This window comes from Amphiprion ocellaris, chromosome 1 (assembly GCF_022539595.1).
Source record: "Amphiprion ocellaris isolate individual 3 ecotype Okinawa chromosome 1, ASM2253959v1, whole genome shotgun sequence".
In the NCBI taxonomy this organism is placed as follows: Eukaryota; Metazoa; Chordata; class Actinopteri; family Pomacentridae; genus Amphiprion; species Amphiprion ocellaris.
The window spans coordinates 33,321,955-33,346,330 of record NC_072766.1 but is presented as its reverse complement, the minus strand read 5'-3'; the positions used below and the strand labels follow the sequence as shown (position 1 = coordinate 33,346,330).

At 39.0% G+C, this 24,376-nt stretch overlaps 1 protein-coding gene across 6 annotated transcripts in view; it reads left to right on the top strand.

Moving 5' to 3' along the window:
• Positions 1-24,376, top strand: part of adamtsl3 (ADAMTS-like 3) — a 139,656-nt gene that overhangs the window by 66,899 nt on the left and 48,381 nt on the right. For all 6 annotated transcript variants that reach the window (XR_004846184.2, XR_004846185.2, XM_055012681.1 and 3 more), the window contains 9 exons: positions 601-728; positions 5,544-5,589; positions 7,586-7,822; positions 9,766-9,892; positions 15,667-15,741; positions 17,242-17,399; positions 21,501-21,612; positions 21,795-21,933; positions 22,444-22,494. Coding sequence is in view for 4 of the 6 variants with exons in the window: in XM_055012681.1 (XP_054868656.1) it covers positions 601-728; positions 5,544-5,589; positions 7,586-7,822; positions 9,766-9,892; positions 15,667-15,741; positions 17,242-17,399; positions 21,501-21,612; positions 21,795-21,933; positions 22,444-22,494 (1,073 nt within the window). In the remaining 2 variants the exon portion in view is untranslated. The remainder of the gene's footprint in view (positions 1-600; positions 729-5,543; positions 5,590-7,585; positions 7,823-9,765; positions 9,893-15,666; positions 15,742-17,241; positions 17,400-21,500; positions 21,613-21,794; positions 21,934-22,443; positions 22,495-24,376) is intronic.

The following is a 24,376-nucleotide window of genomic DNA, read 5'->3' as shown; positions in this document are numbered from 1 at the left end:
CATGAGAATGTTGAATGTTGATGCTTGTGTCTATAAGTCTACAATGATAATTAATTTTTTTTGCTTGGTATTTGCCAGTTTGTTCTGAATATTAAATACAGTTGAGGTTGATTGGAATGTTCATAGTTTTGGGGGTATCCTGTCTCAAACCAAGATTTTCAGATTGGAGTAGTTCAGAATCACTAACGTGTGTACCAAATTTCATAGCAGTTCACACAAAACATACTTTGCTATTTCACCTAAAAACCAAAATGTCCACTTCATAGTGGCACCAGAGGAAATACGTCAGCTCTGCCACACATACAGTTACCTTAAAATGGTAACTTTGAAGAAAGGATATCTTGTTCTGTTAAATATCTGTTTTTCCCTGTTTTTTGTGGAGCATCTGTATTGATTTTACAGTAGAAGCCTCACGACATGGAGTTAGTAAGGCTACAATGACTATGTTCCCGTCTGTATGAGGATGCCAAGTGTGAGAGCTAGGCATTTTTTGAAGTGTGCATTGGCTGTATTTGATAGAGCTTGAGCTGGAGCTGAAAAGATTTGCATGCGTACACACACACGTAAATCAGTGAAGTCTTTGTGTTTGTCCCTGTGTAGGCATCCAGGACGACCCGCTCAGATGAAGACAGAGACACTGGTTGGGATGCCTGGGGTCCCTGGAGTGACTGCTCTCGAACTTGTGGAGGAGGGGCCTCCTATTCTCTACGACGCTGCCTCAGTGGAGGGTAAGCCTCATTTGACATCTAGTCTGACTCACGGGATGTAGGTTGCAGGTATAAGGCTGCCACTGGCCCATCATTTCAGTTGGCATTTTCCCGCTCTTCTGCCATCTGTGTGTTGCTGTTGTCTTTGCCAACAACAACCCCGGGGCAGCAAACAAATGCAGCAAAAATAAAGATGAAACTGAAAGTTTTTGATAATGCAGGGGCTTGGGTGATTATGAGATCTGTGTATTCTGCTCATTTATCCAAAACAGACATTTGCAAACAGTTGCTTCAGCAAATAATAGCAGCACGTTTTAGCAGAGTTGACTAAATATATTATTCGCATATCAGGTCTTTTCAAAATGCTTAACCATAAGTACAGTGTATGAAAACATGCGTCTGTGTTCAACGTGTTCACATTGTTCCCATTAGAATTATTATTACATTATTTTCAAGTTAATGGCAGTGATCTAGGACATTTTGACATCACCAAAAAAGGGTCTGGCAGCTCCAGAAATGTGATCTGGGATCAAACGAGTGGTAAACAAACCACCAGGTTAGTTGGGCATATTTGAAAGAGAAAATGAACATAAACGATAAAACCCAGCCAACTGTTGACTGTAAATATTTGTCATTGCAGTTGTACTTAAATAAACTAAGGAATACTGCAAAAAAGTTTAATATACAGTAATTTAAAAAATGATATGTACACAAAAAAAACTTTGAACATTACATTGACATTTGTATTAACTTTCATGACCAACCCTACATCACAGCCATGACTGTATTACCACCAGCTCAGATTGGGCAACCGCTTCACAGCCCAAATTCTCCTGGGTTCTGGTATTTGGTTATTGAAAGGGTTTTTCAGGATTTGCTACGCTAATGTACAATTTTACCTCTCAGCTGGCATATAATATGACCTGATGCACCTGTCCTGTAGACATGTCAGATGATGAAGAAGTTCTCACAACCTCTTATGTTGGATGCATTTGTATGTTTTATTCAATTCAATAAAATTTTATGTATATAGTGCTAATTCACACGTCATCTCACAGCACTTCACATAATATATACAAAGAACAGAGAACCCAACAATCCAAAGTTGTCTTTGGAATCTCAACGCAGTCAGTGACGGTGGGAGGAGTAAAAAAAAAAAAAAAAAAACTATGTTTAACAGGGAGGAAAAAACCCTCAGACAGAACCAGGCTCAGGGAAGGTGGCCATCTGCCTCGACCGGTTGGGGTGAGAGTGGGAATGATGTGGGTGGGGGATTTGAACAAAATGAAGGTACATTAATTGATAGACTATCAATTTTGACTTCTGCTTTTGATTTAGTGTGTTGATGAAAGTGTGCATTAGCTAGCCGCATTTCAGTCATTTTATTTTTTAAAAATGTGATTTTGGCCAAAAGGTATTTTAAACTACTTTTTCTTCAGTGTCATTTTATTCTAATTTATGTCTTTTTAATTTTTGAATCATCTAAGCACTTTGAGCTGTAGCAATCTTTGTGTATGGTTGCCAAGGTTTTATTCTCTCCTATCAAGATCAGTGGAAAAGGCTCAGCGTCCCTGTGCTCTGCAGTCACACAACCGATGAACACTCCTCTGTAAATCTGGTTCATGTCATTTTTCAAACCAAACTCTCTCTTTTTATTGGTCCTGCTCTTGCAGCATTAGAATTAGCATAAGCACAGCTCCTCATAACAGGGAAGCAACTCTCTCAGAAGATGAACTTAATTGTTCACTAAAATCCTGTTTCCTGTCTGCATTCAGTTCAGAGCAAATATTTGGAAAATACCCAAACAGTTACTCAACAGTTATTTGGAAGAAACTTTAGATCAAGGGTATCAAACTCATTTTAGTTCAGGGGCCACATTCAGCCCAATTTGATCTCAAATGACCATTAAAATCAGAGCATAATAGCCTATAAATAATGACAACTTGCACTTTTTTCCTTTTGTTTTAGTGCAAAAAATTGTAATTCTGAAAATGTTTGTATTCTTTTTACAAAACATTATGAACAATGAAATAATAATTTCAACAATATTATGCCTCAGTTTATCATTTACACATTACAACTTATAGATCACAGTGTATCTACAAAGGAACAAAACATTTAGTCACAGGTATCTGGAACTGAACGATATAGAATTTTGCAAATTTTATGATCAAAACAACTTGTCAAGATCTAGAATTTATTTTAAATTTACATTCATTTCCACATCTGTGTAGTATTACTGACTACCTGAACTGACACAAAATACAAACTAAATGGGAACTATTAAGGAAAAGGTTAAATTATCCCCTTGCTTTGTAAATGAGTACAATATATACGTAAAAAATACGTAAAACTTGTGGCAGTACAGTGGACAAATTTGAAATTGCTCTTACTTTTATTGAGAAATTGCAGTTTATGTTTTCTCTGTATTTTTTACATTTTGCAAAGTCTTCCGGTGGGCTGGATTGGACCCTGTGGCGGGCCGGTTTTGGCCCATGGGCCGTATGTTTGACACCCCCACTGTAGATGAAGTGCTGTCATTAACCCTGGAACTGACTCATTCCTTATGACAGTAAAGGGAAAGATTGAAGGACTGTAAATAATGTCAATTTTACATCCACATAACCTGTGTTACCTTAGCATGTGTCGCACTGTCAAGGGCCATTCCACTCTATTATAGCTTAATTTGGCTTATTTTCATAGTTTTGGCCATTATTTCAGACAATTCTGACACTGTACCTGGCATAACTTGTCAGATCTGGAAATAAGACAGAGTCACTAAAAAGAGGCTTCAGGGAAAGAGAAGGCTGGAAAACTGTGAGTCCAGACTTTTCTACATGCAGTTGTGGATAGGATAGTGGAAAGTCAGGGAGCTGGTGTCTGGGTTCAGTGTGTTCTTAGTCTTCCTTACATGGATAAATTCATCAAGTGTGTAAGTTTCAAATCCTCCTGTTTTTAAAACCCACTCTTGGGTTGTCAGTCTGTCTCTGCTCAACTGTTTGTTATGCAGCGTTGCTTGTACAGGAAGTCATCATAGTCTGTCTATTCTTCACTGTTCTAGGGCGTCATTCTATAGCTTTCTGGCAATGCATTTGCTCTCATTATATCTGACTACTGATGATAGACAGATGTTGATGAGCCTTGAGAGAACATGTCAACTGAGCCTGAACATCCGGGCACTTGCTCTCCATTTTACATCCACTTTAGTATAACAGGGCACAGGTTGGTTTCACTCAGGGCCTTATGGTATTCATATTGTATTGCTCTTCAGTGAAGGAAGGAGACAGATTTGTTTTAAGAGTCTGAGCTATCCTAATGTTTAATTTCCTGCATGAGTCAAACTCTGCAGTTCTTTTAATAAAACTTCATGGCATAATTTATTATATCCCCCTCCTTTCAAGATTAGATCCACTTAATGACATCAGGGTTTGTTTTTTAATCTTTGTGTGGAAGGAGAGACAAGATTATTCAACTGTTTTCATAGGCGAATGAGTCAATGTTACAGCCTCCGGTGGCCGTGTGTTTGGAAAGGAAATTGTACAGCCTCTGTGTGGCTGGATGGCTTGTGGAAAGTGGATTGATTACAGTTGGCCACAGGCTGAGCTCCAGATCCACCTGGCACTCATCAGGAGTGATTAGCCCAGAGCTCCAGATCTTCTCCCTGCCCTGGTTCTCCACACCTGCCGACCCACTGGATTGGTCTGCCACAACTCCTCCTCTTCCCATAAGATTCCAGCAATCACCACACATGAGTATATCTACTACCAACACTCTCAAGCTGTGTGTCCACTAGATGCGTTTTTCCCGCATGTAAACGCACCGCATCTGAAGATTGTACGGATGGTGGGCGGTCACTAGCGGGCCACAACATTGTCACATGACAGCGGCGCGCTTGAGCTTCAGCGGGTCATTACGTGCTACTACCACGCTTTCAGCTTGACAATCCAGCAGATGGGTCGGATAAACACAGCGGCTCAAGATGCTGTCAACTTCACGTGATTTTCCCCCACGTCAACGTGCCACATCTGAAAATCGCACGGATGGTGGGCGGTCACTAGGGGGCCATAACATTGTCATGAGACAGCGATCGAGGCACAGCGGTCCGCTACGTGGTCACGTGACAGCACTTTCCGCTTGACGGTCCGGCATACGTGTCGGATAATCACAGCAGCTCGGCTGCAAACTTTCTCTTTTATGTTGAAAACACTTAAGCAAAAAGTATTTCTGAAAGCATTTCAGGCAAGAAATAAGCTGTGCAGTAGCTGAATCCGTCCTCCTTTTAGTTCACCGACGGCTAGTTTAGACGTTTGACTGAAGTTTTGTGATGCGTCGGATCTCCGCACGCCGCATCAAATTTGCATAAAGTAGAAGTCCAGTCTACTTTATACAAATGAGCTGCGGCCTGCTCCAGGTCAACACACCGGATAGCAGCTGGAAATGCTCCGCAACCGGACCAGCATGCAACATGGTCTGGAATGAGCAGGTAATTCCGTCAGTGGCTCCTTTGACCAATGGTGCTCACCAAAGCTCCATTCTTGGCCCCCCTTATGTTTTGCATGTATACATGTTGCCACTGGGATATATTAATAAGCATAAAATTTAGGGGTAAAAAAGCACACTGATTCTACCAAACCTGCACATCCCTGGAACTCTGCAGAGTCCTGCAGCATCTTTCAGCCCATCTTTTGACACTTGACTGTGTGGTTAGTCACTGCTCTGACCAAACTCCTCAGCTGCCTAAGATTGTAAACCTCCGTCTCTGTTGAAAATGCAATCTAACACACACACACCCACTGTGGTTTTCATCGGTAATATGTTTCTTTTCTTGTTTTGTAGAAGCTGTGATGGCAAAAATATCCGCTACAGAACCTGCAGTAACACGGTGAGTCTGATCTTTATTGCCAGTTCTTAACATTAGTTGATACGTTTATATATATACTGTGTCTGAAATGCATTTACTTTCAGTTCCACATTCACAACTTTCTGAAGTTGATGCCTTACGTAGCTCGAAATAGATTGTCCTTTAATGAAAAAACAGATTAGTAGTTTTAGTGAGTGCCTCAAAATATCTACTGTATGGAGCTTTGCGCCTGTTCATACAGGCATGGAGTGAGGGTGTCACAAGACCCTTTTATGCCCAATCATTTACTTATTAAGTCACTGCAGTAACACGGTGAGTCTGATATTTATTGTCAGTTGTTACCATTAGTTGTATAGTTATTTTTATATATATATATATATATATATATATATATATATATATATATATATATATATATATACTTTTTTATTTCTTTTTTTTTTTGAATACAGCATTTATTTGTGAGAAGTTATGTTTACTTACAATCCAGAGGAATAAACCTTGATGTAGAATTTGTCAGACTTGTGAATTCTGCCAGTAACTATCTGTGAGGACTGCACCTATCCGGTGTTCTGCTTTTTATGCTAATTGTTGAAGACAGTTCTGCAGCTGCATTGTGACTGGTAAAATAACCACAGTATCAACCACGACTTTCTAAAAAAAAAAAAAAAAGTCTACCAACACTTCTCAGTTCTGTCTTATTTGGTTAAGAAGAAAAGAACTAAGATATTTATGGTTACCAGGGAAAAAGATGAGAATTTCCACGGCATCCCGGTGGTAATCAACTGACCAGAGCCCAAGTTGAGCATTATACAGTGTGACCCCTGACTCTGAGCCGGGTTCTGCTCAAGGTTTCTTCTTGCCACTGTCACCTTAGAGCTTGCTCTGGAGGTTCAGGCATATGGGTTTTGTAAAGCATCTTGAGACAGTTTGAATTGTAATTGACACTATATAAATACAATTGAATTGTATTAAATTGACCACATTCTCTGATCTCTGAATGCTTTGGTCATGTGGTGATGAGCCATGTAGTGCCAGGCAAACGTGCAAGTTTAGTGTAATATTTAATCATGGATGTAAATGTTTAAGATTTTAATTGGCATGTGCCTTTTAAGAAGAGATACTGGCCTGACTGTTTATGCTCAGGAGATTAAAAAAATAAAGAAATTATTCAAGCATTTTCAGTACCATGTTTTGGTTGTAGCACACAATGTATCATTTTATGATGTTACTAGTTGATTTATTACTTATAGACTCCACATAGAACAAGCACATCTTCAAATATTTGTAACTTTGATTGGAAATGACACAACTGGAAACTTGTAATAATATTCTTTGCATGAGAGAAAACAAATAATGTAACTTACAGTTTGAACAGCAGATTTGATGAAGTTCAGAACTCATTTGTAGAACTGCTATATCAGTCCACATGATCATGTTAAAATCAGAATTTGTGAGAAAAAATTCCCAGAATGCTAGGTTGTGTCTACAGCTGGCCCAAATAGCAGCTTCTGTGCTCTGGATATTCGACCCCGATTAATGACGAGTATCCGAATATTCGGTTCGGTCTGTAACGTCCGACGGGGAGGGGTGGGGAGCCAAACATTAGAATCGGTTCATATTGTAACGACGGGAGTAATGTCGGACGAATTGATGAGACCAACACCGATCGCACGACATCGTCCAACGGGAGGGGGTCTGAATATCTGGATCTCAAAATAAATATTCGGATACCAGCGTCACAACCGAATATTCGGATATTCGGGTCCAGCCCTAGCCTACAGGTTAGAAAAAAAAATATATACATATATATAGTGTGATCCACATAAACATTGATTGGCACAGCTTTAATTGTGTCTTGTGGAGTTTTTTGTAACCTAACAAAGTAAATAATGTATCTAGTTTGTTCTTCATGGAAGTTGTAGTAACATTCTTTAAATGCCAATAAAGTGGCAATAAAATAAATGAAAACACATTATTGTGGTGACACACTCTTTTTTACTGTTCCTCTCTTCAGGACTGCCCTGTGGAGTCAGGGGATTTCCGTACCCAGCAGTGTTCAGCCCACAATGACATCAAATACCAGGGTGTCACTTATGAGTGGGTCCCAGCACCTTATGACTCCTCTGCACCTTGTGCACTGCGGTGCCAAGCTGAAGGTGGAAGTCTCACTGTTGAACTGGCCCCTAAGGTGCTGGATGGGACACGATGCCGGGTGGATGCCTTTGACATATGCATCAGTGGAGTATGTCAGGTATGAGGTTAAATTCTAAATAAAATCTTGTCTTATCACTGTCATCCACCTTTGGTGTGTTTAGACACATCAATCTTTTGTGTTCTTTGATACAGTGAGAAAAAAGTGGTGCAGTTTCATCAAAACAAAAGCTAACAGTTTGATGACTTCCTGTGGCACAGACGCATGTGGGGCTCCTTAAGATAGGCTCATATTTTGCTTGTTTTATTATTTGGACAGTACATGCAAGGAGGAGATTTTGGACCTAATACAATAGAAAAACGTCTTCTTCATCTAAATCATCTTCCATAGCGATGACTGCAGGTCCACCCACCCAGACTGTCATCTGGTTAAGTATGCAGATGACAGGTTCTCCTGTCCCTGCTCTCAGGCCCATCACACCACCACAGCTCATCACTCCATGAGTGGTGTGATAAATCTTTCCTGGAGCTAAACATGGAAAAGACCAAAGAGATGGTGGTGACCTTCTCCAGCAAGCAGAGAAAACTGGTTACAGCAGCCAGTCAACCATGGGACGACGGTAGACAGTGGATGAATACAAATACCTGTTCACAACACATTCAAATTTCATCCATCACAGAGGAGATTCTCAGAAAGTGTCAGCAGTGGCAGTATCTACTGAGGAAGCTCAACATTTTTGGTGTCAGGAGGAACATCCTAATTACATTTTATTTTTCCTTAATTGAGTGTGTCATTGCATTCTGTATAACCTGCTGGTTTTAGCTTCCAAAACAGGACCTACCAGCAGGGCACTGTCAAGATCTGCTCTAAAATCATTGGTCTGAATCAAGTCAAAATACTTCTCGCCCCCCTACATTACCGATCAAAAATTTTAGAATGCTTCAATTTTTCCAGTTTTTTATTGAAATTCAGGTAGTTCAAGTCCAGTGAATGGCTTGATAGTTTCCATGTGTAAGATTCTTGTTTAACTTGTCTAGTCTCCACCTCCTGGTTAGGTTATCTCCCCAGCTTCCTGGAGAAGTCACGATTCATCCACGTCAGCATTTGATTCCTTAGTCTTCTGCCAGTCAGTCCCTTTTCCTAAACCCTTTCCCATTCATCCTTCCTCAGTCTTCACATTGTGAAATGAACTCATTTTTACATGTATCTGGTCTGCAGTGTTTACTGCCTGCACTTGGGTCTCTGATTTCCCATGAAACATCTGTATTCTTTGGTTGCCCTGCTAATTGGCGTCCTGTCCCTACCTCTGGCCAGATGTGGGACAGGCTTTAGCCCTCAACATCGCTCTAGAGGGTAAAGTGGGTATAGCAGATGAACTGGTATTTATACATTGTTTAAAACCTTGCAATTGTTTTTGAAGTCAAGGAAGTGTCATTTAAATGTGCTGCTGCACCAACAATTGCACCCCGTGGGAATTTTGGAAACATTGCCTGCACAGTTATTCTGGGATCACACTTGATTTGTCATGCATTTGTATTACTTGAGATTGCATACAAGGACCCTGTGACTTGAAAAAAATACTGGGATGCATGCATGGATTTATTCAAGGTATAAAATCATTTAAGTTGAATTTTATCATAGAGTTACTATGTTAAGAATCCAGGTCAGGCAAAAACTTGAATAGAACACCAGTCCTCCAGAGTACAGACCAACTGATGTTCATAGAATATAAGGCTTTAAGGCTTAAGGCAACCACTAACCACTGTCATAATTGCAGATATGTATGGTTTTTTAATTAATTGGTAGATCATTTAGTTTGAAATGTTAAGAAATATGACAGAAGCAAATTTTCTAATGTATTCATCCTTATGTGATAAACTAGGTCATTGTTGGAATTGCTGTTTCCTGTCAAATGATAAATCAGTCATTTAATTACCTTCTATTATCGTGTACCTTACTTTGGCTATGTTATATCTGCAGCCATCTAGCCTTTTGTCAGCTGGTCAGCCTGTTAGCTCTTTGTGTTTGTGGCGTGTATGCAGGAGGTGGGTTGTGATCGGCAGCTTGCCAGTGGTGCCAGGGAGGACAACTGTGGTGTCTGCAGTGGTGATGGATCCACATGTCAGCTGGTACGAGGACAGGCCATACCCCACCTAACGCCAGAACAATGTACGTATCTCACCATCATCCTCGAAAGGATGTAACCCACATCATGTCTTCATTCACTTGAGTTTCATTCCTTAGCTTCACTTTCAAGAATGGTTAACTCCGCTAATACGTAATATTTAGGACAGTCAGTTTTAAATCTGAAATACCCTTGTTGTGGAATTTTATGACTGAACAAATGATAAAATTAGGCAAATGGGATGTGTGAATCAAATTTAAGAGCTAACAAAGATAAGATCGGAAGACCTAACGTGTCAACTGAAGTTATGAGTGCACTGAATAATCCTGTGGAAAGCAGCAACCCAACTGAAGCTTATGGAGCCCATATAAGGCATGAGACAGGAAGTTCATGCCCTCTCTATGTCTGCACTCTTGAGTTGAAACCTAGGGCACGCTGAGCCAAGCAGAAATACTGCCAACCTAGCAGAAACAAAAAAGAGGAGGTGGTCTAACTTTTGGTAAGATTACATCATATACATTTTGATTGGGTCTTAAGACGATGGGTTGTGGCTTCCAGAATGGAAGAGAAGTTTTTAAGAGAAAGTATAAAAGACATTGTAATGCTTTGTGTAGTTAGTTAAAATCTTGAGATTTTGCTCATGTTTGTTCTTACAGCCTCTGTATTGAATAAACATTATTCGCATCAGACTCTGAAGACTGCTTGAAGGCTCTTTCTTGAAACCATTTTTGATGACTCCAACTTTTGATCCAGAATTGATTTTTGACGATGTGTGTGACAAAGCTGCCTGATCGTCTCCTGGCCCTTAGCAGGCAGACTGAGTCACAACACCCTTGCACCTCTTTGTCTATTACAAATGTTTTTACAACTCACCTGCAAAAGGCTCAGCTCCTGAGTTTTCTAGGTCATTCTTGAGATATTACCTTTAGCTCAGGCCTGATGTTTCTCTGCTGGGTCTGAAAATGTATACAAATCGTGCAGTGCTGTATCTCTGACCAGCAGGCTGACCAGCAGGCACATAACAAAGCTTTATATTTCTTAAGCTGGGATTTATCGGTCTTACCTGGCTTGCCTGTATGTCAGTCTGTGCTCAGTTGGCCACATGCCTAAAGAGCCATCTTGGCACTGGTTCTTTTTTAATAGCTTTCAGCCAATGTACCCACCAGCAGATGGACCTACACTATTCATGTATGGCATTTTTCTTGCCGATTTTAAAACTGAATACCAAGAGTTTAAGTCCATAACTCTGTTTCACCCGACCCCCTGTTTTCCTGAGATTCTTTTTGTCTGCCTTTATGTGGAATTTTTAGTATGTTTGGAAATGAGTTGAACCCATTTCTATCTTAGCTTTGTTGACTTAACATTGCAGTCTTATAGGAGAGATTAGATGGAAAAAACAATGACATTCATTGCTTGCTGTGATTTTCTTGAATGTGACTAACTACATAAACCAACCAACAATTACATAAATACTTAAAGGTCACATAAAACTTCAAACCTCATGTTAAAAGCAAACACACACTTGTTGTTCACTTGTTGTCATAGTTACAGTGACGCCATGCTGCTGTCTCGCAATGATACAGAAATCTTTAACAAATCCGTGGATCCAGACTATAAGCCGCATCACTGCCAAAATTTAATCCCTTGGTCCTTGTGTCAATCTCAATTTCATCCAAATCCATTATTCTGTCTTTGAGTAATGTTGCACACAGAAAATAGTTTAAACTCTATAGAGTTTAAACTGTCAAACAGTTCATCCTGGGGAGTCTGCTATTATGCTAGTTTTGTTTCTTTACCAGCAATACATTTAATTAACTCATCATTAAAAGTCAACAGAAGTTTAATTATGGTCTGGAATGAAAGCTAGACATTTTAAGTTGAAATTATTTAAAATTCACAAAAATCAAATCTTTCCATTACCTGATAATGAAGATATTAGTGGATTCCAATAAATTCCAGCATGTTTTATATGAGTTATCAGGATTCATCCTTTGGCACCATAGATGTGTATACCAAATTTCAAGAAAATCCATCCAACATACATTACCAGTCAAACGTTTGGACACACCTTCTCATTCAATGGTTTTTATTTATTTTCTACATTACAGATTAATATTGAAGATGAACACTTTTTTTGTTTACAACATAATTCCATATGTATTCTTTTATAGTTTTAGTGTTGCACCATAGACAGGATGTCTTGGGGGAGTCTTGTGGATTAGGCTTGTTGGGAGGGATTGGGAGTTTAGTTAGAGTGATCATGAAACGATCAGTGGTTGTAATGTTGTGGCTGATCAGTAGGTTATGTTGTGGGACTCCTTGCCAGCACTTGTTTTATCCCTGCCTAATGGGGAATCTGATCAGATTCTTAGTAAAGTATCAAAGTTTCCTGGCCAAAGTGACTATACCTGTGAGACTCATTTGTATTTTTTCCCATTGAGTTATAACATTTCTGTCTTTCATGTCATATCTTCCTCAGCTTTAGTGTCACAAAAGAGGACAGTTGACACCTTAAACCAGCCACATCATTTAGGCTTACCTTGAGAACTGAGTTTATTTACAGACATACAGTGTATAACCTTTGTTTCCTCTCATCCATTATTCATGACTCCATTATTTATCAGGTATTGCATTTGAAAAATGAATTGACCACAGTATTCCCTAAAGCCTTAGTTTACGGATTCTGCAGACTCATGTAAAATGAGCTCATAGTTGTTTATCTGTGTTTCATAGCCCAAATTTATTTTGAAGATCACTTTAAAAAATACTTTTCATTTAATCTCCATTATTGAGCTAAAAAAACCTGTAATGACTGCAGTTGACTTTATTTCATTGCTCCAGTAAATTCAAGGCATTGCAGATGTAGCCTCTAAGCATAATTATCTTAAGGGGCAAAACCCAGTCGCTCGCTGCCAGAGCAGCTTAATTATTTGAACTCAGCTCTCCTTTGATGCCAGAAGAAAAAGTACTTTTCATAGAATGATTAAAAAAGAATGAACATTCCATTTGTTTATAAATGTATCACCCCAATACCACACCTGCTTGCGCTGTTATAGAGGGAGAAAAACTTCTAGTATATAAAGTGATGAAGTGTATTTCTGCAGGCAAATCTTTCCATAACAGTAAATGCTTTCAATAGTTTAGCTCTGTGCTGTTTGTGTACACGGTGAGCATGACCTCACCATGTACAAGAGAGTCTCATGATTGACGAGATAGAAAGCCTCACTGGCTTTAACAACACACTTGTGAATGTTTTTTTTTTAATTTGACCGTTATTTTTGCAGGCAGTCTCATTGAGACATGGGGTCTCTTTCTCAAGAGAGACCTGTCCTCATTTAGGTCTACAGAGGTGATCAGTGCTGCTGTGCAATTGTACATCAGGCACATATACGGATGGCAGCAACTGTAGTGTGGTGGTCTCCTTGAGTCAGTCTTTCAAAAGAGCAAAATGACTTTTCTATAAACAGGGAGAGCGATGACGAAGAAATTTCCTTTCACAATTGAGGACCCTCAGTGGAGGTCCGGCATGACTGAGCTCTCTGTGGTACAGCTGCTGCCACTTTGCCATTTTTTGAGTTAAAACTGTGACGAAAGTTCTATTCATTGATTTTAAATTTCACCTTGGGGCAGCATAACAAGCTCACAACTAAATTGCTTGAAATCCAAGATGTACACCAAAAGAAAAAAGCTGACCTTCATAGTGTAAGAAAATATCAACTCATTGTCTGACTGTCTTAGTACATCCATGATCCCCCTCCTTTGTCCTTGTGATAAGAACAGCTAAATGTACACTCAAATGGCACTGAAATGAGTCAGTTGTTCTCTTTGTCATTAAACCATACAGGAAGATTAGTTTGAACTGTTACTAAATATACCATCAAAGATATAAAGGAACTACAGCAGTGTTTATGTGATTTCTGATCTGTTGAACCACTTTATGGATTGGGTGGGTGAGAGAACATTTATCTGTATAGAAGAAGGAGCTGTTGAACTTTTTTTATGCATTCCTGTGTTTGTTTTAGGTTATAAGTTTTTAGCTGATACTGATCAAGACTCTTTTAGTAAAACTGCTGATGTAGAATAGTGAAGATACCCCTCCTTTGGCCTGCTAGTAGTTAGACAACAGCTTTAGATTCATCCTAGCTCCTTACGGACTGAGAGAGACATTTTAAGCCAGAAGAACCAAGACAGTAATATATCTTAGATCTGAACACCAGTGTAGTATATTTGTTGCTGAATGTAAATGAGAGTGTTGTGAACCTCATTTGTATTTGCAAGTATAAATGGGGCTAATGGAAAATGCATGGTGACAGAGCACTTTACAAGAAATAATACAAGTTTCTGATTCCAATTAAGATTTTTGAGTGTAAACACAACCTAAAGCCAATAACGAGTAAAAAACAAAAGTCATTTTCCCCTTTTACTTTCTTTCCATCTGCTCAAATGTAAGTCAAACATTAGTCCAATATGAGCTGTCCTTTGTTCTCGTTGTTTTAAACTTCACCAAGCCATTGAAAAATATCTGGCTCTCTTAATGCTCCCACACTTTCTCTAGATAGTCTATAAATTCATCTGTCAGAGTTTTACACCAAACTAGCTTAGCAAGGAGCAGGTAGTGTATAATGGGCTTATACAGTGACAGCTGAAGTGATCATTTTGTCATGATGTAATATTCTGCTGGAAAACCTTCAGTGTTGGCATTAATATGGTTGTTACTTAAACAGATAGCACCCACTTAAACATTGCTGCAGACCAAGCACACTCCGTGACAGTCAACCTCAGGCTACTAACATTCCATTGATATTCCCATATTTCATGTTGAGAACACTGACACCCATACACAGCTAAAACAAATTCATGCACTGTATAATGAGAAGCAAGATTAAATCTGACTCTTCACCTTGCTTATGTTGGAAATTAAATGGGCCTTTATCCAAGCAGATTTCCGCAAAGAATTCAAGCTTCTTTTTGTGTTGAAAAAACTCATTATCAACTCGAATGAATGCAAGACATTTTCAGTATAATATTGACTCCACTGACTCCACTTTCAAAGATAACATTATGTTGAATAAGTATTCTTGGATTTTTAGACAGTGAGATTAGAGGGATGAGACAAATTACTCAAAGAAACAGTGTCGATAAGGTTTCTGTTGACATCTCAGCTATGATGTGAATGTCAGCCCAAAAAGATACCTTTGCTTAATGGGCAAAATCTGAAGTACATCTGTGTCCATGTCCAAAAGTCCAGACAGCGCTACATTAACAGTAAAGCAGCTCATTTAAATGGTTTAATGTGTTCCACTTTGGACAACACAGCATTGTGTGCTACCAAAGCTGCTGGAAGCATTCAGAAATTTAGCAGCACCTAAATACAGCTGTTACATCAAGTCATTATTCATAAGTCATATGTGAGATTTGGCACCAAGTAGCTCAACCAGAGCATCCAACCTGCTCATTAGTCAAGAAAGTGACCCAGTTTTAATTTCTTTTAGAAGAGTTTTTTTTGTCTATTCTGTGTATTTATGTATGAAGCTGTGGATTCAGGAGCCATGAGTGCGATGGAGGACTTTCAAGTTGCCAAGTGTTCCACTACGTTTGTAGGTTAAGTAAGGCTCTGGGCCATAAAACCAAAAGCATGGACTGAGAGACAAGGGTCACAGCTTGTCCAAGTCCAAACAATTATGTTTATCTAGCCTCTATATTCTATAGAATCTATATTCCTTCTATAGGTTTTGTGTCTCAACTCAATTGTCTGGATTTTTCCTTTAATTTGCTACTCATTTATATACTACCTTTCCATCCTTGTTACTGCCTGCAGCTCTGAAGACAGTGTTGGAGGTGCCAGCTGGAAGCCGCTTTCTCAGACTCAATGCCAAAGGCCCTGATATGATAGGTGAGTAACTAGTCCATATTGAGCGTAGAGAACCTTATTCTGTTCTACGTGTAATGCCTTTGCACTGTCATTTTGCACCAAGTGTCTTTTTTGTTAGCTTAGTGTTCAATTGTGTGCAATGTGAGACCTGTAAATACAAAGTATTCGCATGTATAGCTACATTCATTGTTAACTTTATTAATAAGAAGTACTGTTGAGATCATTTCAAATTTCAAAGAATACAGTAGGTATTCAGTACATTTGGTTCTTTCTGAAAGGAGAGAGATTGGTGTGTAGCTCATGAGAAGTAATGCATCTTTCCCTGGCTTCAGCAGTGCTGTGATGTGGGCTTTCTTCCAGATATTTTAAAGCTAGCAAGTTCCTAGCCTCTGAACAGAAGTTCTTGATCAGCTCCGTAGCGATATTGTCTGAACCCATTTGGGTCGTTGCGCTACCTTCCAGTTTGGTCTTAGCTTGAACTGAGTGGAACCAAACTTCAAACCACAACTTAATGGCATCTATGGATATTTTTGAAGAAGAATATGCAAACTCCATGCAGAAAGGTCCCAGGTCAGGGCACGAACCGGGGATCTTCTAGCTGCAAGGCCAAACTGCTACCCACCAAACCACTGTGCAGCCCGGATACAAGCATTTAAAATATTTTTTATTTGCAGGGCGAGCATGGACTGGAACCCAAACATTTAAAAGGTGAAGAATTTCTACTCCTACCCATCAAAATAATTCAGGGTATGAGTATCTGACAGTATCTGACCTTGCAGAACCCAGGATAGATGCAAAAGACACTAGGAAAGGGAAAGCGAAAGTCGTAGGAGGAGCTGGAGAATGTGGCCCAAAGCTACGTTGCGAGTCTCGTGCCGTCATGGCACAGACCTAAATAAGCAATGTAAAAGCACAATGTTTTTTTGAGCAACACATTTGCAGTTACGTTGTTCAAACAATTTTCCTTTGTACATTTGAAATATGGGGATTTAACAACGCAACTCTGTCTTTGGCCTACCTGGACTTCCTACCTATGTGAAATTAACAACTGCAATTCAGCATTCCGATGAAGAGCGAACCGAAGGTGATTCCTGGGTCCACTTTCTTTGTATTCTATGTAATATTTTGCATTTTATTTTTTGTTTTTATATTCTTGTCTTTTCATATTTATTGATTTTTTTCTTCAGCTGTGGTTTTGTGGAATCATTATCTAGGTAGTGATACCGTGTTTCATGGTACCTCCCTCAAGTAATAGTGTTTTCTGCAGTTACTGTTGCTGTTATAGAGACGCTCTGTATATCTATATGAGATAACAGAGCTTATTTATTTGGTTTTTATTTTTTGGAAGCAAATGAAATTTTTCACCCCTAGGGCCCTCAGGTTTTGCTGACCATGTTTAATGCATTTGTAATTTTTGATGAAGGTAGTGCATGCATATCGAGTTGAACATGACATTCATACTGAAAATTACTTTATATTAACAAAACATTACTACATGTCCTTGCTTTGTTTCTTCCTCAGTCATTGAGGCCGTCTCTCTTCAGGGGAGGAAGGACGAGACCAATCTGGTGTCTACAGGCTCGTATGTGATTGGAAACACCTCCTTGGACTTTCAAAGAGGGACTGACAGACAGACACTCAGAACACATGGACCACTCAGTTCTGATTATATTATCAAGGTGAAGCAAAGGAATGGGCGAAAAGCCTTAGCTCACTTTCAGCTTCAGATGTATATAGTTTATAATAGATGCATGAGCTACAGCACAAATAATCAATCTCTTGCACAACAACAGAGGGATTATTTAAAAAATGAGACTGAGGTTGGTGCCAGTGGCACTATTAGTGTTATTGTTGGAGAAGCATGCTAAATCTAAACAGAAATAAATCTTCCTATTTGTAGTCCTTGTATTGTTTTACAACCACTCTTATATTGCACTTGTAACAAAGACCAGTTCCTAACAGGATAGCCACGTAATTAGGTGTCTTGTAAAAATCAAAACCTTTTTCTTCACTAATGTGATCACATTCTAGCGTCATTCTGCAAGTGTTGTGTGTATATTCAAAGCCTGATTTATCTGACAGTATCCCTCTGTGCCATTAAGCTCCACTATTTTTCAGTATCTATTGAAACACATTAGTGAGTCATACCATGGCACTGAGATGCTCCTATCATAATATATCATAGCATATATTGTCCTGATGCTAAAATTACTCACTAAAACACCAAATTTGCACTAAAAATAGTCTCCAGTAGTTGCTGTACTGCCTTCAATTTCAGTAACTTTTGGTCAAGTGTATCTTTATACAATGTAGCTGCCTCCGAAAAGTCCAAAATAAACTAAATATGTAATTAAATGAGGACCACAGATATAAATTCCATGTCAGTCTTGTCAATCTAACCTTAGAACACGTACATACATATTTTTTTAATCAAAAATTATGACTCTTGTTGCTCTGCAGATTATAATAGATCTTGGACTGAGTTACCAAAGTGACATAGGGAAGTTGGAAAGAAATCAGAAATCAGAAAAAGCTTTATTGCGAAGTGAACCTGCACACACAAGGAATCTGTCGTAGTAACTGAAATTTACAGTACTCATGAAAAGTTAGACAACAGGCAGACTGTCACATTGTTGAATTGTTTTGGTTGTTTTTTTTTTTAAATAGGATTTGTCGATTTTAAGAAAAATTTTGAATAATGAACTTGTTCTTTAACATGAAACCAATATGACGTTTAGGAACATGCAGGATTTTAATTGCACTTTAATGTACCATGAACACTTTCTGCATGTTATTGCCATCAGCCATCTGGATGGATGGATGGATGGATGGATGGATGGATGGATGGATGGATGGATGGATGGATGGATAGATAATTCATCCCCTTGGGGAAATTCAAGATAAGTAAAATATACAAGCCTTTGATTGCCTGCAGTTTCATCTGCCGTACAGATAAAAAGTATTCATCCAGGTTCTGTTGGAACTAGAGCACTGACAATATCCACTCAGTCTATCTTCAACAGCTTCTCACTTCTTTAGGGGTGATTTCAAATCTCAAGTGGATACAAAAAATCATTCCATTAAGACTTTCCTTCTGGATACAAATCAAACTCAGTTTGTGCAAATTGCTGGTATGGTGTGGACAACAGAGTGGTTATGCCATGCACACTGAAAGGCACAATTTTGCATATTATTGTTATTGTTATTATTTTGACTCCGTCAACAGCTAATTCAGTCTACACTTCCTCTCTGTTGTTTCCTGTGCTTTTTACCTTTGATCACAATTTTTGTTGCACAGCCATATTTCAGCATGCTGTCAGTACTGTGCAGTAGTTTAATACTGTTAGGTTCTAATGACAAATATTACTCATTACCATCTGTTTGAAAGGCCTATATATAGAGAACACTTTCAGTTGTTCAGTCTTCAGGCCAGATATCATCCACAGCTTCAAGGTTTGTGATGAATGGTTTACATACCAATTCCAGCATCAAATGAGAAGGGCTGATGGAAACTGTTCAACTTACAGTGCTGTGAAAAAGTATTTGCCAGTCTAATCTTTAGTGTTCATGGTAACATACAGTATGTTCACAGTGTGTTTAGTCCTGGTGTTTGGGAAGGATATGTGGAAATCATGCATTAAATTTGTCAGCTGTCAAATGAGTGTTAATTCAGATACAGTTATTTGCTCCCCTGCAGATATCTTCTGTTTTTTCATATTTGTCACACTTAAATGTTTCAGATCAACCAAATTTTAATGTCAGACAAAGATAATCCAAGAAAAGACAAAATGCAGTTTTTGAATTATGATTTTATTTTTTGAAGGAAAAATGCTGTCCAGTACCACCTGTGTGAAAAAGTAATTGCTCCCTTAGCTACCAATCTAGCAAATGACCAAATTCATTTGGCATTTGTGTTCAGTCTCACCGGCCACACTCACATATAAGCCAGGCTTGTTGAATCTAAACATCATTAAATAGAACCTGTCTGGCATTGCAAAGTAGCACATGATGCCATGTTCTAAAAAGATTCAAGAACAGATGTGAAAAAGTCGCTGACATTTATCAGTTTAAAAAGGGCTGCAAAGTAATTGCGAAGACTCTGGGACTACAGAGAACCACAGTGAGAGACATTATCCACAAATGGAGAGCCATGGAACAGTAGTGAACCTTCCCAGGAGTGGCGGGTCTACAGATATTTCTCCAATAGCGTATCAGTATTGTCACGGTTTGTGCAGAGACCCAAGTGCAGACAAAGAGAACATGATATCACAGAGAGTGTTTCAACAGTTTATTTCCAGAATATACAATGTAACACACAGTAAAGAGGTGGCTGACAACAAGGCCCCAGATGGGCACTAAACCACAATACAGAACACAAATACACAGCTGGTGGAATATATAAGTAAATCACGTCAAATCTAGAAGCTAACCAATACATGGTAAAACCAAGCTGGGAAAGCAAAACGGTTAGGACTAAACAATAACCAGAGAACAGAAACCAGCTGAATAACTACAGCCGAACTAAAGCTGGTAGGCGAGTAAATGGAGAGAGCCAGAGTACATAGACGGAATAAGCAAAACTCCAGAACTAAGCTAGAACTGCTAACAGCTAAATAAATAGTGACTCTACTTCAAAAACCCAAAGAGACTGCTAAAAACACAAATTCGGCTGAAAGGAATAAACTAAAAACTGTACCAAAAGTAAACCTTAACTGAGCTTGATCAAAAGGAAGTAAATCAGAGTAACGCGGTAGAGGTTGGTGTGGTGTGACTGCAGTGGCCCATGGTGTGTGTAGAATCCTGGCGGCGGAGGAGAAGGAAACCGGGTTGAGGCAGGTGAACCGATGTGGAATGGCAAGGCGAACTGCACAGAGAGATACGGGTTAGAACGTCAGTAAGCAATAGTCAAAGTAAAACTGTACTGGCCTGGGTTACTAACACAAGGTAGTATTACGGTCCGGCGTCAAGTGGTGGAAAAAGCGCTTCCTTTATGGCAGGAGGAGGATGAGAAACAGTTGAGCCATTCCATGTCGTAGGTGTTCCCAATCAGCTGATTGAACTCCAATCTGGAGTGGAGGAAGCACTCATACACTACACTCACACCCACCAGGGAAAGGGAAAAGGAGGGAGAGCTGCAGCTCAGCAGCAGAGGTGGAGGGTATGACAGATATCCAGGAAGTCACAAAAGAATCCAGACAAACATCAAAAGAACTGCAGACCTCACTGGCCTCAGTTCAGATCCATCTACATGATTCCACAATAAAGAAGAAACTGGGAGAAAATGGCATCATGGGAGAATTGCAAGGATCAAACCACTACTGACCAAAAGAAACATAAGGGCTTGTCTGGGATTTGCAAAAAAATATGTAGATGAGCCCCAAGACTTTTGGGATAACATCCTGTGGACTGATGAGTCAGAGGTGGAACTTTCTGGACGGCATGGTTCTGTTATAAACTAATGCTGTATTCCACAAGGAGAACATCATACCAACAGTGAAACATGGTGGTGGTAGTGTGATGCTTCCATAGGACATAGATGACTTGTCATAATGCATGGAGCTCTGTCAGAAAATCCTCCTGGAGAATAAAAACACTTTTTCACAGCACTGTAGTAAGGTTGCTCCTTTACACAGTGACTCTTCCACTTGTTGACTTGAAAGAAAGATTGAAAAAGACTGAAAGTTTTCTCTGAAAGTAATCTTTTCTGAGAGTAATTTTCTACCCTACACTTCCTAATGTAATGCTGTTATCCACTATTCTGTTTTACAACATACTTTCAGATGAAGTATGGAGGCTCCAAGGACACACTGGTCCAGTTTCTATTCTACCAGCCTATTAGGTACCAGTGGAGAGAGACTGACTTCTTCCCTTGTTCAGTCACTTGTGGAGGAGGTGAGGTGACCGTAGTGAGTTAATAGTAACATTTTTATCCCCAGAACCACAGAGCTACAAGACTATTCTCTGATTAACTATAGGGTAGGGAGTACTTTGATTAGAGTTACATTTTTTGCGTCACATGTAGATATCAGTATTGTATAGTTACACCACCGTGTGTGCTCGGTTTTCTCTTCCAGGCTATCAACTGAACTCTGCAGAATGCACAGACATCCGGTCCAACCAGATCCTGCCTGAACACTACTGCAACAGCTTTCCTGAAAACACCAAACCCACTCCAAAACTCAAAGAGTGTAACATGGATCCCTGCCCAGAGAGGTGAGGACAATCTAAATTGTATTTTCTTTTTGTGATGTTAAACAAACAACACCAATGTTATTAAAATGTTGTTACCAAAAGCAATAATTTAGCAACATATATAATTCATGTATTTTCTCTCATTTAAAACAAACAGATTTGCTTACTTGCTATGGATTAAGCAAGCAAGACACACAGTGTGTTTATCGGTAATGTTTAAAGGTGTTGGCATTTTTTCCACTTCATATCAAGGCAATTCTGCTACTCCCTCCTCCTTCTGTCCTCTCTGTGAAGCTAGGCTATCCATATCCTGACTTTGATCCATAAATGTTGCACTGTTCTTTAAACTGGCCTCCAGGTCCATTTGAACTATCATACAGTAGCATCCAAACTTGCTGTAAATAATTGTTTTTTAGCAGACAAAGTGGGCTTACTTTGATTATGTGCAGTATGTCTTAAGAAGCCTATGAGTCAACAACCTATCACTGTCTTATAAACTCATAATGTTTTATAATATTTTGTCTCCTCCAGTGATGGATTCAAAGAGGTGATGCCATATGATCACTTTCAGCCTCTGCCTCGGTGAGTGACTGACTGGAATACACCTTGATGCCTTCTAAAGTTAGCAAATTTAAAGAAACACCAAAGAGATTGAAAATAAGAGTTATGGAGAGTTGTCTCAACACAGGAAACTTCCCTCTCACAGAGGGATTCTGTAAATCCTCCAAACTAGATGTTTAGCAGAATTGATCGAAATTAAAATGTGGAATGAAAGTGCTCCAAAGCAATTAGCATTATAGTTTTCATTCTGATGTTTTGTAAAGTATACATATTATAAATATTCCTTCCACAAAAGTCAGACTTACACTCCCGTCAGCCAGAAAAAAAATTCTTAACAGCCAAACTACCACCCACCTGAAGAAGGAGCAAATGGTGAAGATTTTCTTTTCATTTCACTGTATCTTCAAAAAAACAAAGCCAGTTACTGTATTATTCCACAGCAGCTGCCTCCAAAAGTAGAGAATTATCCATCAATCAAGGTGTGCCTCTCTCTTCTTCAGGCTGACTTTGTCTATTGGTCGGGGACAGAAAACTTTCCATATGAGCATTTATTTCCTCCAAAAAGCAGTTAGCTTATTGTTAGCTTGTGTTTCATAGGTGTCAGGGTTTTCTGCTGTGTAAGCTCAGTGCAGTGGTCCCTTTAAATGTGGTCGGTGGTCTCATGCTCTGTCACAGAGAGAGAAAGATAACAAGCAATCATTTAGAACAGAAAAGAGTAGAATAGAATACAAGGATTTTTATTTTCAGTTTCTCCATATATACAGGATGTATAGAGGAACTGAAAAGACATCTCTCTCTCACTTTTGTATTAGTGTCATTAATATTTCCTTTAGTCATGTGACTGTGAGACACCATGACACACCTCTGAATACCAGAACATGTTTTGTAGCATGTGTGTGAATCCTGAGAGAGTTTACTGATATGTATAAGACATGTCAATTGTTTTTTGTCTAACAATGCTACTATGTTTAAATTGATATCTCAAATAACTCAGTCAAGTGCGGATATTTATTACAATTACAATCACGTTACACCACGGTCGTTTAATGCCTTCTGTTCAGATCCACAATAAAGGACAGGAAAATAAGTAACCCCTTTTGTATTGTCATTGAAAGCATCCGGACAAAGTCCTCAGTGTGCTTTAATAATGATTGACCTGTGCTGTATTTTATTCTGACAGTGATATGGTCTCTGTTTCCTTTCACTGGGACGGTGATGCTCGAGTTTCTTGCTTGACCAATTATACTGAACAAGAACGACATGAAACGAGAAAACTGGAATGAGCGTTTAGTCAATGTTCATCATAGTTTTCCCGGTCATGTCATGTAGACTTTAACACTACGATCGGCCACATTGGCCCTTAGTAGTAGCCTAGTGGAGGCTCTGTTCATTCCAGCTACATGGCAGCAGTTTAGATCTCTGAGTGCCAATTAGAGTTTGTGTGTACAGCATTTTACTCTCTACCACCTGTTCTGGTAAGTTTTCTGAATAGTTTAGTGTACTTTGTATGTTGCTAGAGTGACTATAAAGGATGCACTCCAATGACCAGACAGAAGAGCGACACCAAGTGTTTCTATGTTGAAACAACAGCCTCCTCTAAAAAACAAAGAGGCAAAGTTCACCAAGTCCGATTTATTCAAACGTCTCAAAACAAATATGTTGACGTCTTGAATTAAAAAGACTAACTTTGTTATGAAGGAAGTCATATTTCTGAAGATGTATAGTGAACTCTGCTCTTCAATATAGCAATAATATGTACTCTAAAATATCATATAAACAGTGTTGTGTTAAAGAAACCTTCACAATTTTGAAGGAATTATTATCATTGCTATGTATAGCATGTGATAAATTATTTTGCTATTTGAAAAATTTTGTGTGATTTTGATATCACTGTAAACACTGT